This window comes from Nipponia nippon, unplaced genomic scaffold, assembly GCF_047370975.1.
Source record: "Nipponia nippon isolate SJK-2023a ecotype South Korea unplaced genomic scaffold, ASM4737097v1 scaffold_2, whole genome shotgun sequence".
Taxonomy (NCBI): domain Eukaryota; kingdom Metazoa; phylum Chordata; class Aves; order Pelecaniformes; family Threskiornithidae; genus Nipponia; species Nipponia nippon.
The window spans coordinates 120,535,414-120,553,190 of record NW_028262336.1 but is presented as its reverse complement, the minus strand read 5'-3'; the positions used below and the strand labels follow the sequence as shown (position 1 = coordinate 120,553,190).

The window sequence follows — 17,777 nt, the reverse complement described above, 5'->3', positions numbered from 1 at the left end:
TAGTTCACATTAACTCACTTCATTTAGGATTCCGTGTATTTGGTATTCCAGCTACAATTTTCACATTTACTGCTCTGTGCACAGCACCTGTAACAATCACGATTAAAAGAAAATCTCTTGTTTATCACCAGTTACCTGAGACATATTTCTCTCCAGGTCATGGATGGATGCTTGACTGTAGATTGGAAGCAGTTCTAGATTTTGAAGTGTAAATTACAACAGCAGGAACATGTTATAATGATTGGAATTGCTGTAACTCAGTACATGCTGTTTGTATTTAGAATCAAATTCAGACAGAGACTGTATGCTGATGCATGCCATATATGTATTGAACATCCTATACTTTAAGCAGGCAGTCAAGGAACCAGCAAAATACGGATTGCCTAATAAAGGTGATCTCTAATTACAGGGTAAGGATGCATATTGAAAGTTTTGAATCTGTCTTGCTAAAGAAGAGGCTGGCAAAAAGACTAAAAAGAAAAAAAAGACCCCAAAGAAGGTCCTTGATCTGAACTCACTGTTTTCACCTTTATGCAGTCAATGATATCCCCGCTTTCATGTTATAACAGACATTTCATGACATTTTCTGCTAAAGCTCATTCATCTAGATTCGTCCTCCTCAGAGATCATATGATAAACCTTTGTGCCACAAGATAGTTGAATCTCTTTTCTTTGCTATTTGTTCTGTTTTATTTTTCTAAATGCCACTTTAACCTTCTTATATTCGGTTCTTTGAGTCTTGAACTACTGTAATCTTCTCTATGGTTGCTTAATATCCCCTTCAGTTAAGAGCCTGAGTTGTTATCCATTTGTCATGTAATTGGCTTGTTAGCCTCTGATCTAGTTTCTTTGCCTTAGGTGTACATGTATTTGACTAATTCCCATAATTTAAGGGATGCTTTTTCCTACTTTGGTAGGAGTAATGTACATGCAGCACTTGCTCAAATGTTGATACTCAGAATCAAGATATACGTAGCGGCACCGGAGTTTCTGAAGGTTTGAACACCTATACCATCTACTGAGATACCTGATTTTCAGAAAGGAAGGCTGGGAGGGCCTTTAGAATTCTTTGATGTTGGGTTGTGGTTTTTTTTTCAATAACTGCCTTTAACAAATTGCAGCTAATTGCTCCTGGTTTAAATTATCATCACGTACATTGCATTTCATTTCTAATTTGCTTCCAATATTTGTGTTTTAGGAAATACAGGAAACACATTCAAGATTGAACCAGTTTTAGGGATCATTACATTACTGAAGGAGCCAGACTTAACTACAATGGGACAGTTTGTTTTGTCAGTCAAAGTGACTGATCAAGGTTCTCCACCACTGTCTGCAACAGCAATTGTGCGGATATCTGTGACAATGGCAGATAACTCCCACCCTAGGTTTACTCTCAAAGAATACCAAGCGGAGGTTAATGAAAATGTGGCTGTTGGTACTTCTGTCATCTCTCTCTCTGCAATCAGTCAGTCCACATTAGTTTATGAGGTTAAAGATGGGAATGTGGATGGAGTCTTCACTATAAACCCGTATTCTGGAGTGATCACGAGTCAAAAGGCCCTTGACTATGAACGTGCTTCCTTCTATCAGCTCATTGTACAGGCAACAAATATGGCAGGCATGGCATCAAATACTACTGTGAATATTCAGATTGTTGATGAAAATGATAACCCACCAGTTTTTCTCTTCTCTCAGTACTCAGGCAGCATAAGTGAAGCTGCTCCTGTAAACAGCATAGTCCGGAGTGCGAATAACAGTCCCCTCGTGATACGTGCCACTGATGCTGACAGCAACCAGAATGCTTTGCTTGTCTACCAGATTGTTGAATCAACTGCAAAAAAGTATTTCACGGTAGATTCCAGCACAGGTGCAATCAGAACAATTGCAAATTTGGATCATGAAACAATAGCCCACTTCCACTTCCACGTGCATGTTAGAGACAGTGGGAATCCCCAGCTTACAGCAGAGAGCCCAGTTGAAGTGACCATTGAGGTAACTGATGTCAATGACAACCCACCAGTCTTCAACCAGGCCGTATTTGAGACAGTCTTGCTCCTGCCCACGTATGTTGGTGTTGAGGTTCTCAAAGTCAAGGCTACAGACCCAGATTCAGAGATCCCTCCTGAACTAACATACAGTCTAATTGAAGGCAATATAGACCATTTTTTAATTGATTCAAGCACAGGGGTACTCACCATTAAAAACAATAGCCTCTCCAAAGACCATTATATGCTAATAATAAGAGTATCTGATGGGAAATTTTATAGCACTGCTATGGCGACGATAATGGTAAAAGAAGCCATGGATAGCGGGCTCCATTTCACACAGAATTTTTATTCCACTTCTATCTCAGAAAACAGCACCAATATCACAAAGATTGCTGTGGTGAATGCTGTTGGTAACCGCCTCAATGAGCCTTTGAAATACAGTATATTAAACCCAGGCAACAAATTTAAAATCAAATCCACCTCAGGAGTCATTCAGACAACTGGAATTCCCTTTGACCGAGAGGAACAAGAGCTGTATGAGTTGGTGGTGGAAGCAAGCCGTGAACTAGATCACCTTCGTGTCGCTCGAGTGGTGGTGAGGGTTTACATTGAGGACATAAATGACAATGCCCCAGTGTTCGTAGGGCTTCCATACTATGCTGCTGTGCAAGTCGATGCTGAGCCTGGTACCCTGATATATCGAGTGACAGCTATTGATAAAGATAAGGATGAAAATGGTGAGGTGTCATATCTTCTGAAGGAAGACTACGGACATTTTGAAATTGATAGAGGAACAGGTAGTGTCACTTTAAAAGAAGCCTTCAATTCTGATTTGTCTAATATAGAGTATTTGGTTGTCATTCTTGCAAAAGATGGCGGTAACCCATCGTTGTCTGCTTTGGTAGAGCTCCCCATTACTATTGTTAACAAAGCGATGCCTGTATTTGACAAGCCCTTCTATACAGCTTCTGTGAATGAAGATGTAGAAATGCACACGCCAATTTTAAGCATAAATGCAACCAGTCCAGAAGGCCAGGGTATCATTTATATCATTGTCGATGGAGATCCCTACAACCAGTTTAATATCGACTTTGATACTGGAGTTCTGAGTGTCATCAGCCCACTGGACTATGAAATAAATTCTCTTTTCAAGCTGGTGGTGCGAGCCAGCGATGCCCTCACTGGTGCTCGAGCTGAGGTCACTGTGGACTTGATCATTAATGATGTTAACGATAATCCTCCAGTTTTTGATCAGTCGGCTTATAATGCTACTTTATCTGAAGCATCTTTGATTGGGACTCCTGTACTGCAGGTTGTTGCTCTTGATGCTGACTCTGACAATAACAAGATTGTGCAGTATCAGATAGTCCAGGACACCTTTAACAGCACAGACTATTTCCATATAGACAGCACCAGTGGCCTAATTCTGACAGCCCGGATGCTAGATCATGAACTCATACAGCAGTGCAGCTTGAAAGTCAGAGCAACCGATAATGGGTTCCCACCACTAAGCAGTGAGGTTCTTGTTAGTATCTCAATAACAGATATGAATGACAACCCTCCAGTTTTTAACCAGTTAATATATGAATCATATGTGAGTGAACTGGCACCTCGGGGTCATTTTGTGACTTGTGTCCAAGCCTCTGATGCCGACAGCTCTGATTTTGACAGACTGGAGTACAGCATCCTATCAGGAAATGATCGGACCAGTTTTATTATGGACAGCAAGAGTGGTGTTATCACCCTTTCCAACCATCGCAAACAGAGAATGGAGCCCATGTACAGCCTAAATGTCTCTGTGTCAGATGGGCTGTTCACCAGCACCGCTCAGGTGCACATACAGATCCTTGGGGCCAACCTCTACAGCCCTGTGTTTTCGCAGAGCGTTTATGTTGCAGAGGTTAGAGAAAATGCTGCTCCTGGAACTAAGGTAATCCATGTGAAAGCAACAGATGGGGATTCAGGTGTATACGGCCAGATAAGCTACTCCATAATAAATGACTTTGCCAAGGACCGATTTTTGATTGATAGCAACGGGCAGATTCTGACAACTGAGAGGTTAGACCGGGAGAACCCGCTGGAAAGAGATATTGGCATATTTTTGAGAGCCCTCGATGGAGGTGGCAGGACTACGTTTTGTACTGTGAGAGTGATAATAGTGGATGAGAATGACAACGCTCCTCAATTTATGACAGTCGAATACAGAGCAAGTGTCAAAGCAGATGTTGGGAAAGGTTACTTGGTGACCCAAGTGCAAGCAGTAGATCCAGATGATGGAGCCAATTCCAGAATTACCTATTCTCTGTATAGTGAAGCCTCCGTTTCAGTAGCTGATCTGCTTGAAATAGATCCAGACAATGGATGGATGGTCACCAAGGGTAGCTTTAACCAGCTGAAAAACACAGTTCTGTCGTTCTTTGTCAATGCAGTTGATGGTGGCATTCCTGTAAAGCATTCCCTCATTCCTGTCTACATCCATGTTTTACCCCCAGAAACTATTTTGCCTTCTTTTTCTCAACCCCAGTATTCTTTTACCATAGCAGAAGACACCCTCATAGGGAGTACCATTGACATTCTGCATGTTTTACCTAATCATGGTGCTTTGTATAGCACAGTTAATGGTGAGCTGACTGAAAACAACAAAGATGGGGTTTTCATCATAGAGCAAGACACGGGGCTCATAAAACTGGATAAGAGACTTGACCATGAGACAAATCCTGCTTTTCACTTCAAAGTTGCAGCCACCATCCAATTAGACAAAGTAGACATTGTGTTGACTGTGGATGTGGAGGTTAAGGTATTGGATGTAAATGACAACAAGCCCATGTTTGAAACGGCTAGTTATGATGCTATAATAATGGAAGGGATGCCTATAGGAACAAAACTTATGCAAGTTAAAGCGGTTGATGCAGACTCGAGTGCAAATGGGCAGGTCACCTATACACTTGCGGTGGAATCGGAGCTGGAGAAGATCACAGAAGCCTTCACCATTGATAGCAACAGTGGCTGGATCAGCACGCTGAAGGATCTGGACCATGAAAAGGATCCTGCTTTCACCTTTGCAGTGGTGGCCTCAGATCTGGGGGAAGCTTTATCCTTGTCATCAACCACCTTGGTCTCAGTTACTGTGACAGATATAAATGATAATGCACCCGTCTTTGAGCATGACGTGTACAGAGGGTCAGTGAAGGAGAGTGACCCTCCGGGGGAGGTTGTGGCTGTTCTTAGCACCTGGGATGAAGACACATCTGATGTCAACCGGCAGGTTAGCTACCATATTACAGGTAAGAAACAACTTGCATGCTTTCTTACCAAAACCAGCTTTACTGAAGAACTGTGCATGTGTCCAGTTTTAGGTGAACGTTTAGCAGGGTTTCAGTTAAATTATCACTGTGAATCAGACAATTCCATCTCTCTTTAATTTTTTTTTTTTTTAATTTGAAAGAATTTGCAGCAACTAGCAAAGCTGGAAAGAGGGAAAGGTAGTGTGTGTCTGTCTATCTGGGTTATACTCTCTAATTTCCAAGATTAATGCTTCATGATTTGCTGCAGTGCAATGTAGTGTGACCCATCAACCCATCATAATTGACGTATCAGCTTGGAAACCATCATGACTTAATGTTTCAACCAAGGGAAGAAGAACATTTTATTCTTAAGGAGAAAATCCTTACATTTCCAAGCATTTAAAATTTTTAGAAATAGCATTTTTCTTTTTGAGAAAGGAAAGTTCGTGTAGGAGCCACTTTGAAATACCAGTATTTATGGGGGTAGGGGGGGAAAGGAATGAATTTTACATTGGAAGGAGTAGGGGGATGCCATTTCTTATCAGCACAGATTTCTGGCCAGGGAAATAGTAATCCACTTAGAAGCACTGGTTAGCTGCCATGCATTGTTATATACAACATAAGGCAATTTTGATTACATTATTAACATATTTTTCAAAGTGTGGTAATATTGCTCTTTCCTATTGTGCTATATTTATTATCATTCTTTTCTCCTAGATTCAAACTGGCTTTTGTGTGAGTATGTTATGAGTGATGGGGTGCTGCAGTTATTTTTCTGCCTACAGCTTGCACTGTCCAATACATTTTGTTAGGGAACAACTTTGTCACTCCCCCCAACCTTCACAATCCAAGACCTAATATTAATTACCTAGTAATAACCAGATTATTGGACAAATTCACATTTTTCTCACTTGATAGGGTTAGACTTACACAAGACTGCACGTAAGAAGCAGGTTATGGGCAAAAATGACTTAACGAATAGGATAACAGTTTGTATATTTTGCTCTGGAGGATAAGATTCCTACCCCTTCGATAGCTATCAAATTGGAGATGGCTGTGGGGTGGTGTGTAGGGAGAGGTGTGACATTCCAGTTAGCCATAGATTGCCTGTGTTACACATCAGAAGTAGCATCATTTTCAAAGCAACCAGAAGTTCATTCTGACCATTTACTTGAAAGTCTGGATTCAGTTTAAAGGTTTGCAAAGATTATGTGTTTATAGTGTGATGTGCTGCAGGATATTAGAAGTAGAGGCAAAAATAGTCTTGTGGCTAATGCACAGGATTTGGAGGTTTTGAGCAAGGTACATTAGCTGCTGGTGCCTCAGTTCCCACATATCTAAAAGTAAATAAGTAGTGCCTCATCCTAGAGATTTTATGAGAGTAGAAGGAGTTTTGGGGATCCCAGTATAGAAATGCAAACCCTTCATGTTTGTTACAAGGATATGTTAATGTACCATGATAATTAGCTGAAGGTACTGTTTTTCTCTTTGGTCTGAAGTCTTTCAGTCATCTCTTATAATGAAATATGCTTTTAGTTACATAATAATGTTTTCTTCACATCCTTGTGCTGTTAATTCACCAAAAAATGGACTTTTGAATATCAACTGTCACATGTGACTCAAAAAGTTATAGAACATTCTGTACCTTAATTTCTGTCACAGTTCAAAATATGTCAGATATTGTGCTGGTATTTTAGTTTCTGAAAAAGTTAGATGTCAAAGCCCAAAACTTTCTCTAATGCCTACTGTACAGTTACTAAAGTGTATGAGCTCAGAAATTCCACTGTCTTTGAATATATCCTTTGAAACTGGGAAACGCAGAAGGAAAAATTAGGTTCTTTTGATTAAAATGTCAAAACATATTGAAGTATAGTTTAACTAACAAAATAGTCTATTCACACTTTACCTCAAGTTGAGCTCAGGCACTGCACTTGAATATTTCCATGGAATCAGATTAGCTAGATGGTTATTCAAAAGCTGTGGCTTTCTGGAGGCATTTTGAGTCATAGAAACTTCTGTGAATACAATAAACTCTGAGGAAAAACAGGACACTGACAAAAAGGGAGAAGAAAACAAATTATGAGAATGACGTCGATCCACCAAACCCAGCTTTGTGCAAATGCACCTGGGGAAAAGTAGCACACAGAAGATAGATGGGAAAAAAATCATCGTTTAGGAGACAAAAAAAATAAGCATTCTGGGTCAGATGTGATCACCTTTGCACTCTTTTGAGAAATACAAATGCTTATTGCAGTCTTCTGGTCAACTTTGAAAAGGGGTAGATACATTCTGGTGGATAAATATATATTCTGTTTTGAACTCCTTCAGTTTAGGATTGGTTTCCATGATTACTGGCAAGTAGTTGCCATTTTCAAATCCACCTTCATCTGCATTTATGGTGGGGGAAAAAATTTTGCACTTATCCTTTGTTATTTGTAGTTTGATAGCAGCTGGAGATGTTCACAAAACAGCAGCACTATATATAAATCTTAATAGAAGATCAATAGGAAGCGCAGATGACACAATGCACTTAGGGAGCACAGTAGTTTTCTTTTGAAAGCTCATTTGAGGTCATTGCCTGTATTATTTGAGGCAGTTTGGCTAAAACCAGGGCTCTGCTGATGTTTAGCTAGGAATTTTAGCCAGCCTAGACCCAGCCGGATATTGCTGAGATTTGACAGTGGTAAACTAGAAAAAGCCACCAGAAAAATGTCAGTTGCTAAGACTTTGGTACAGTAAAGTGTTTTGTGTCCTCAGTGATGTTAATTAGGCTCTCTCAGGCACTTAAATCTAAGGATGAATAATAGCCTTTAAGCTTGGTTCAGCTGAATACAAGGAAGAAGGACAGTGTGTTTTGGAAGAAAGAACTGGTATTGTACACAGTAGGTTTTTTGCTGGGTTGATTGCCCAGTATGAGCAAAAAGTGATGTTTTTTGTTTGTTTTTATTTTATATTTGAGATCCTGGAGTTCTGGAGAAATGGATGTTTCAGTGTTTGGGAAGGACTTGCGCTGCAGGCTGAAGAACAGCGTCTGCAATTTTACGATAGTAAAGCTAAGAGGATTGGGTTAATCAGTTCGGCAGCTCAGTAAACATGCAACATCTTAAACTGGGAGTGGAGGATAAACCTATTGATTTTATGTGATGCAAATGCCTAGAGTTCTAACTGGGTATTGAAAGTATCTAAATAAATGCATAAATGTAAGAAAGAATCTAAATAAATTAGTAAATATTCCGTTCCCCCTCCCAGATCGGTACATTGCAGTGAAAACTGATACTGTTGGCTTCTAGTTTTCAGTTCCCTTTTAGCCATTATAATTCCCTCTGTGTGTGCTTTAGCAATGATGTGTGTCAGGATTTGTTTATTTTGGATCACTGTGTCTCTGCATTTCATTTGTATCTGGCTGTTTTCTTTCTTTACTTAAACTTGAGCTTGATTTGGCTTTGTACTATTTGCTGACTAGGGAGGGAGGGAGAGCATTATTTAAACTTCAAGTAACAAAAGATAAAAGATAATGCTGATTCTTTTAGCCTCAAAGCCTTTCTAAAAAGTTACTGGAGTGTTTTTTGTAGCTAGCACTTCACTGTTGTGACATTCAAAGTAGAACATACGAAAACTGCCAAAAGTTTTTAAAGAATCCATTCATACATGTAGTCAGGAGGCTTCCATTTAGAAATGCTACATTATTCAGAGCGAAAAACTAATTAATTAGAACACCCCTAGGAAACTGAATCTGCTTACATATATTAGTGAAAAAGTTAATTAATCACTGCAGAATGAGATCTGCATCAAGACATATGTCTAAGTACTAGAAAATGGTTCCCTGGGCCACAGTGTGGATTTTTTTGCCTTTCTTTTTTTAAGAATATTTCCTTGACGGTATTTTAGTGTTTACATCTCATTATTTCTGTTACACTTTATAGTACAACTTCCACCTTTGTCTTCCATCAACAAAGTATATAGCCAGTCCTGAGAAGGAAAAAAAAATGAAAGGTAGCACTAATGAAAAAGGCATGCAGATAAACTGTTACACATGTTTTCTGCTTATTGCACAGGTTTCTTGATCATTCAAATTGATCCTTTTCTAGTGGAGTAAAGGGGTGGAAAAGGGATCCCAAGGACCTTTTTTTATTCATACTCCCCAAATTCCTATGTATGATTTAAAAGCCATTCCATCAACAACAAAGCAACAGTGATTTTAAAATTGCTCCAAGCTAGTGTTACTGCCAGCCATAAAAGCCACCAGCTGATTTTAATTAGACTTTACCTTTCCTCTTTTCTTAGCGATGGGATACCCATACCTTGAGTGTATTGCTTCATAGTTGGTCGGGACAGTTAATCATTTGCTTTTACAAAAGGACTAATATGCAGGAAAGCACTGATTGATATCACGAAGCTAAATAAGAATATTTAAGACCATTTTTATTAATGGTTTACAACATTAAACTCACTGTGACAAGATTACAGCCTTTTATAAAGGCAGCAAGCTTTTTTATGCTGGTGTTGAACTGAATAGAGAGAATTTAATGTCAATCAGCAGGGGTCTAGCTTCTTTGAAGTCATATTAAGACTCGAGTCAATGGGCAGATTCTCATTGCCTTGGACTGTATTCAGATCTGGCCTATAGTGCACATTGACATACTGTGTAACCCTCTTTAGGAGAAATGTGCGTTTATATCACACAACAGATTAAACAAGGTTTAACTGAGTCCTCTGATGATTATTCCAGACTGTCATAGAAATCAGTGGGAAAATTGGGATCTGCTTGGTTTTGTGATCAAAAAAAGGTGATTTTCTATCAAGAGAAAATATCTGGGTTTGATATATCAGTTTTGTGCTCTGTATGATTAGAAGGCCTTTTATAAGTATAATGCCTATCTGACTAATTTTCTGGAAATCTTATTCATTACAACGTGCTTTTTTGACACAGTTACAGCTAGTACAAATGGTGATGTTTAACAAGAAAGATTTGTTCAGCCTGTCTCAACTGATTTAGTTTTCATATTAAATAGAAACCAGTCTATCTTGTCATTGATAGCTAATGAAGAAGGCATAGATTACAGCCTGTGACCTCTTTTCTGCTTTTTTGTTGTAGAAAGAAGGTATGAAATGTGCATTAGACTCTTTTGCTCAGTTTTAAGCTCAGTTTCAAGTTCAGATCTTCTCTGCCTTTTGTGTTTTTTTGCTAAGAAGGTCCCTGGGAACTGACAGAATTGTGACACCAGAAGGAACAACAGTGACACCTAATTGCTTGACAGCAGAGGCAGCTCAAATAAATTCAGACTTGGATTTTTATTTAAATACTTATTTATTCAAACATTCAGCACAAGTACTAGAGAGGAAGGTTTAAGCACCTGGTCTTTCCATTGAGCTTGGACAGATCCCATGACACATGTCAGGACCATGAATAAGTTGTAAGCAAAAGTACACTAGCATGCTTGACATTCTTGATCCTGTTACAATAAAGAATAAGCATTCCCTTAATATTTTTGTACCACTTTTATACATGAGAAACATGGAAAGTAGTTCTTAGGTTGCATTTCTGCATGGGAGAGCACAGAAGAAAGCTGAATACGGTAGGGAAAGAGCTAATAGCAGGTTAGCTGGAATTAAAGTTCAACCAGTGGAGGACCGTGATGCTTTTTTCTATGTCCTCACTCAGTTTCTATAGCACATGAGTTTGCTATGACTATAGTGCTCTATCCTAAATTATTAAATGTGCAGATACATTTTTACAGACCAAGGTTATGTTAGATGCTGGGCACAGAAGACTGGGTAGTTGACTTTACTGGTTTTGGCTGGGGTAGAATTAATTTTCTTCATAGCAGCTGGTACGGTGCTATGTTTTGGTTTTGTGACCAAACCAGTGTTGATAATACAGCGATGTTTTAGCTATTGCTGAGCAGTGCTTACACAGTCAAGGCCTTTTCTGCTTCTCACCCCGCCACACCAGCGAGTAGGCTGGGGGCACACAAGGAGTTGGGAGGGGACACAGCTGGGACAGCTGATCCCAGCTGACCAAAGGGATGTCCCATACTGTATGATGTCACGCTCAGCAATAAAAGCTGGAGGAAGAAGGAGGAAGGGGGGACGTTTGGTGTGATGGCATTTGTCTTCCTAAGTAACTGTTATGGGTGATGGAGCCCTGCTTTCCTGGAAATGGCTTAACACCTGCCGTGAATTCCTTATTTTGCTTTGCTTACACATGCAGCGTTTGCTTTACCTGTTATATTGGCATTATCTCAACCCACGAGTTTCCGCACTTTTACCCTTCCGATTCTCTCCCCTTCCCACTGGGGGGTTTAATGAGCGAGTGACTGTGTGGGGCTTAGCTGCCTACTGGGGTTAAGTCACAACATTGGTTTCAAAGATTTTACTGTCTGGTCTGACAAGGGGTTGAGATCGGGCTCGGAGAAAGATGACTGAAGGCCGTTTCTTCATGGAGCAGGTAGGGGACTGTACCATTTCAGATGAAAGAGTAAATAACTGTTGGAAACATTAACAACAACTGTGTCCGCCTTGATTATTGTGCCCTTCTGCATGTGACATGTCCTTCCTTCCTTCCTGAGGATGATGTGGACCAAAACTTGCCCTCTCCCAACCTGCTTTTGTCACCAGGCAATTTAATGATGTGGAAGAGCAACATTGCCAGGTTCAGTGTCAGTGTTACAGCACAATAAAAAGCTATTCCGCTTCTTCTCCTGCACTCCTTTCACCAGCTTTCACTCTCAGATACATTTGATCTAATTGTACTGCTTATCTTCCAACTGCTCCTCAAATGACCTCTTGTTAGGACTATTTAATACTAATGTGTCTTCCTGTGTCGTGTAAACTTTTTTTAAAACTAGAATTTTAATGAGCAGAAGAACGGCGCAGCTGTATGATAAAGCTTTCATTAGAGGATTCCTTAATAGAACCCACTTCCAGTCCTTGATTGCATAATCAACAGCTAATGAAATTGTCTTGGTAACAAGAGCTACGGTGTATTACATCCTCTCCCGAGACTAAGTGGAAAGACAATTGTACCAGCCTGAGAAGACTATTGATTGTTCACAGTTTGAATTTGATTGCCCTTATGGGGAACTAAACAAGAGATCATCTTCAGCTCTGCTAAATGGATTTTGTTTCCACTGAAAGTTATTGGTTCACTTTCATACAAGGCGTTCGGGGGGCAATAAACACAGGGAGCGTAATCTCATTACGGATTTCCTGAGTCTGCGAATTTGAAAGTACCTATCACTGTAAAACTAATGACCGCTGCTTAGTCCAGGTCCTCTGCGATGCATCTGTGTGTTTAAACTAGGTGCGAGCTCTGAAGGGATGCCCCAGCCCGTTGCGTGTTGCTTGTCTCATTGCAGGAGGGAATCCCAAAGGGAAGTTTGCTCTGGGACTGGTTCAGAATGAGTGGAAGGTTTATGTTAAAAGGCCTCTAGATCGGGAAGAGCAAGACGTTTATTATCTGAACATCACCGCCACGGATGGCCTCTTTGTAACCCAAGCTGCTGTGGAAGTGACCGTCACTGATGTTAATGATAATAATCCAGTTTGTGAGCAGGTGAGTTAGCAACACCCATGGCAATCAGCTGTTGCATTGAAAGTGATGGTTTCCCTATGGGTGTCCCTCCTATTTACAGGTATTCACAGGTGATGCCCATTTTCATCCTTAAGGTCTTAGTTGAAGAATCTGGAGTGATCTGGGAGAGGAGCAGGATGAAACAGTCCTGTGAAGCCAAGATGAAAGGACAATGGTCTAGTAAAGGTAGCAGAGGAGTGTTCTCCACAGTGGCCTTAGCTGGCTTTAGAAAAAATGAAGCATTATGAGGTGGCACTGGGCAGCCACTGCTCCCCTGCCAAAAAAATGTGCTTTCCCTTCACAAACTATGTGGAAATGTCTTCAATCTAGTTTAATTCCAGACTTCCTGAACCTGGTCGATGTCAGAAACCCAGTGGAAAAGGCAGAAGAATGTATCTTGCTCTGATGTTGTCAGGCATGCATGCAGTGTGGCCTGACCACAGCTTTCATAGCACTAGCTGTCTCTTATTCTATGGAAAGGCAATGTGAGGAACTGATATTACTGCAATCTGTGTGAAAAAAAAGACATTATGAAAGCCAGATTTCCTTAATGGAATCTTTCATATATATATCTGTATGTATATACTCATGTAATTCCTACCATTACATTATCACCGATGGACCGCTGTCATTGCAAGCACCATTCTGGGGAATTAGTCTGTATCTCCCTCAAACACTGCTGGATGAGGTGATAAAAACAGTTGTCTTCATTAGCACACTCATCAAAGTTTTCGTTTCATGGGTGTTAATGAAACAAATGGAAGACAGAAAATGAGACCACATTTAACACCTAAGACGAGCCCTATTAAGAGTCATAATTTGGCATTGTTTTTGTGACACCTCAAAGCTTAGCAGTTAGCTTGGAATTTCTAGGAATGTGTTACGTAAAGGAAAATTGTTTCTTATATAGAAAAAAATGCACTACAGAGAGTTTTAAAAAAAATGTTGTGCAAAGACTATAAAATACTGTTACAGCATAGCTTACATTTCTGGTTTTGTCTCTAGGTTGCATACACAGCACTGTTCCCTGAAGACATTCCATCAAACAAAGTCATTCTTAAAATTAGTGCTAAAGATGCTGACATTGGGTCCAATGGTGAAATTCGCTATTCTCTCTATGGTGCTGGGAACAATAAATTTTTCTTAGATCCAGAAAACGGTAAGATGACAACTGAATGTTTCTGAATAGCCTTCTTAATCCCTCGACATCAGTGGGTGCTAGTTTCCTTAACTAGAGTTAGGTTACACTTGGTTATCAGACAGTTGTTCCACTTATGGCATGAGTGGATGACCACTTCTGAAGTGGTGGTGGTAGGAGGGAGAAAGAGGGATGTCTTTGTTCGCCAGGTTGAATGTTATAATCAGAACAGTGGATGTCAACCTTTTGTTTCCCTGCCAGACCTCAAGTTAGGTCAGAGATGTATCATAGAATCATAGAATAGTTTGGGTTGGAAGGGACCTTTATAGGTCATCTAGTCCAACCCCCCTGCAATTAGCAGGGATGTCTACAACTAGATCAGGTTGCTCAGAGCCCCCTCCAACCTGACCTTGAATGTTTCCAGGGATGGGGCATCTACCACCTCTCTAGGCAACATGTTCTAGTGTTCCACCACCCTCATTGTAAAACATTTCTTCCTTATATGTAGTCTAAATCTACCCTCTTTTAGTTTAAAATCATTACACCTTGTCCAATCACAACAGGCCCTGCTAAAAAGTTTGTCCCCATCTTTCTTATAAGCTCGCTTTAAATACTGAAAGGCTGCAATAAGGTCTCCCTGGAGCCTGCTCTTCTCCAGGCTGAACAACCCCAACTCTCTCAGCCTTTCTTCATAGGAGAGGTCTTCCATCCCTCTGATCATTTTTGTGGCCCTCCTCTGGACCCGTTCCAACAGGTCCGTGTTTTTCCTGTGCTGAGGACTCCAGATCTGGACGCAGTGCTCCAGGTGGGGTCTCACCAGAGCAGAGTAGAGGGGCAGAATAACCTCCCTCGACCTGCTGGCCACGCTTCTTTTGATGCAGCCCAAGATACAGTTGGCCTTCTGGGCTGCAAGCACACATTGCCAGCTCATGTCCAGCTTTTCATCCACTAGTACCCCCAAGTCCTTCTCCTCAGGGCTTCTCTCAATCCCTTCATCCCACAGCCTGTATTGATATTGGGGATTGCCCTGACCCAGGTGCAGGACCTTGCACTTGGCCTTGGCAAACCTCATGAGGTTCACATGGGCCACTTCTCCAGCTTGTCCAGGTCCCTCTGGATGGCATCCCATCCCTCAGGCGTGTCAACCGCACCACCCAGTTTGGTGTCATCTGCAAACTTGCTGAGGGTACACTCGATCCCACTGTCTATGTCATTGATGAAGATATTAAACAGTACTGGTCCCAATACGGACCCCTGAGGGACACCACTTGTCACTGTCTCCATCTGGACATTGAGCCGTTGACCACTACCCTCTGGATGCAACTATCCAGCCAGTTCCTCATCCACGGAACAGTCCACCCATCACATCCATCTGTCTCCAATTTAGAGAGAAGGATGTTGTGGGGGACCATGTCAAAGGCCTACAGAAGTCCAGATAGATGACATCTGTAGCTCTTCCCTTGTCCACTGATGTAGTCACTCCATCATAGAAGGCCACTAGGTTGGTCAGGCAGGACTTGCCCTTGGTGAAGCTATGCTGGCTGTCTTGAATCACCTCCCTGTCCTCCACCTGCCTGTCCTGGAGTCTTTTTGGTACAGAAATGGGGAACATGCCAACATGCTCCTCCTTCACCTTCAGACTTCACTTCTTCCACCTTGGTCTAGATATATTGGTATTTAGACCCTGAAAAAAAGACATCCCTTTTATACACAGATTTTGGAGGAGAAAGGATATCAGTAATGAATTTGTGGGCACAGTGGAATGCTACAGAGGTCTTGTACATTTGGCAGTTGGTCTGGAAAAAGATACTGATCTCTGCTAAGATCTAGATTTTATGGTTGTTATGAAATCAAGCTAAATAAAATCATTTTCCCATGAATAAAAATCCCACCCCTCTGTTATTCTTAGGAATTTGTTTTCCATAATGATAGACTAAGTCCTTCTCTGTGCAATGCCTCCTCTGCCTGACTAGCAGGAGGCAGCGCCTGCTATTGCCATAGCGTTACTGATGGAAGAGGAGGTGTTTGGAGATCTATGCAGTGTGTGGAAGGGGAATTATTGCCCTCTTCAAAAACAAATTTTGTATTTAACTGCAAATTACACCCTGTACAAAATTAACCCAGAACCTATCTTCTGACTAGTAGTGGCTGTTTGCTGATGTGGCAATGTTTGGTGGTTGTTTATCTGTGCAGTGGAAAATGGATCATGGGTAAAGCTCTCATAGTCTGAATAAGCTGGCTTTTTGTTGCTGTTAATGTTTACTGTGATACCCATTTCTGTATGAGAATAAGAATTTTGTTTCAAACTAAATGCCAGAGATATCTACAGGAATTCAGAGCTGCTTGGAGATTGCTTTGTGGGGAGAAGAGAGGGGTATGTTGATGTTACTGTTGAACGGTAGCATTAGAAAACTTTAGAGTTTATTATAGCTACTGTCATCAGATTCAGGATGTGTTTCTGTGTCTAGGAGTCTATAAAATCTTCAGAGTAACAGAAAGATAGACTTGGAAAAAAATGGTGGTGTTCATATGAGTGAAGTTGTAGGCTGTTGAAGGCCACCATGAGTGGCTCATCCTCCTTGCACTCATATTGGCAGATCACTTTGTTGGGTAAAGAGGAGTGAGAAGTGACACTGCTATGAGTTTTTAATCCATTCATTGGAATAAGCAAGGTTGATTTTTTTTTCTTTTTCCTGTTCCTGTGAAATACATATTTTTGAGATACTGACACTATCTAGAATTAGTGGTATTGCTACAGTAGTAATGATGGCTGTTGCTTTTAATCAATTTTAGGTGAGCTGAAATCCTTGGCACCTCTCGACCGGGAGAAAGTCCCTGCATACAACTTGGTTGCCCGAGCCACAGATGGTGGTGGCAGGTTCTGCCAATCAGAAATCCATCTTATTTTAGAAGATGTTAATGATAATCCACCAGTGTTTTCATCTGATCACTACACCGTGTGTGTCTATGAGAATACAGCCACTAAAGCTTTGTTAACAAGAGTCCAGGCCACTGATCCTGATGTTGGTAAGTGAGTAATGCTGCAAACAATAATGAATGTTCAGGAAGATTCTGTGGGTTGGTGGAGTTGAAATACAGATTAATTTTTCTATTGCTGCCTTTCCTCATTCTTTCCTCCTTTTGCTTCTGCATCCTCCCCATTTTTCTCTCTTCTGTTTCTTTACATCAAAATGCTCACAGCTGAGCTTGACATAATGGTGTGTCTTTTATTGTCTTGATTGGTGATAGCTATGTTTAGGGGTAAATGATAGCTTTGGGGGTAAATGTCAACTTTCTTCCTCCAGTGGTCTCACCTCTTTTCCTGAGCCAGGATTTTGAAGGCCCATGCCTCTGTTTATGCAAATAATATAGTTATGTGCCATAGGGACCTATACCTGATGCATCACAGCTTTTCTAGAGTTTTATACTGCTATAACTCCCATTTGTTCCAGCTGGCTACCTTAGCATAAGGCTATTGTTGTACACTGTGAATGTACATTATAAATGCTCTGGTTATTTAACTGTGTATTCTTTTAAAGTGTAATAGTTTATTATATGAGGACATTAACCTTGAAATCTGGGCCTAATTATAAATATTTAAAGGGGTTTTTTTCATACCACAGTGGTAAAACCTGCCGAATATCAGATTTTTTTTTTTAATCTCATTCAATTCAGTTGGAATAAATAAATCCCATACTTTATTTTTCCTTCCTCTGGCTTTGGAGATGTTTTGTAAAAACTGTGGACTGAGTAGCTTCACATAAATAGCAGACTTTTCATTGAATGAAAAAATA

General features: G+C 40.6%; 1 protein-coding gene across 6 annotated transcripts in view; it reads left to right on the top strand.

The window, feature by feature from the left end:
* The window catches only part of FAT3 (FAT atypical cadherin 3), a 323,469-nt gene that overhangs the window by 240,294 nt on the left and 65,398 nt on the right, over nt 1-17,777 (top strand). For all 6 annotated transcript variants that reach the window (XM_009470374.2, XM_087758042.1, XM_087758041.1 and 3 more), the window contains 4 exons: nt 1,199-5,272; nt 12,631-12,827; nt 13,851-14,004; nt 16,777-17,010. In XM_009470374.2, the coding sequence (XP_009468649.1) occupies nt 1,199-5,272; nt 12,631-12,827; nt 13,851-14,004; nt 16,777-17,010 (4,659 nt within the window). The remainder of the gene's footprint in view (nt 1-1,198; nt 5,273-12,630; nt 12,828-13,850; nt 14,005-16,776; nt 17,011-17,777) is intronic.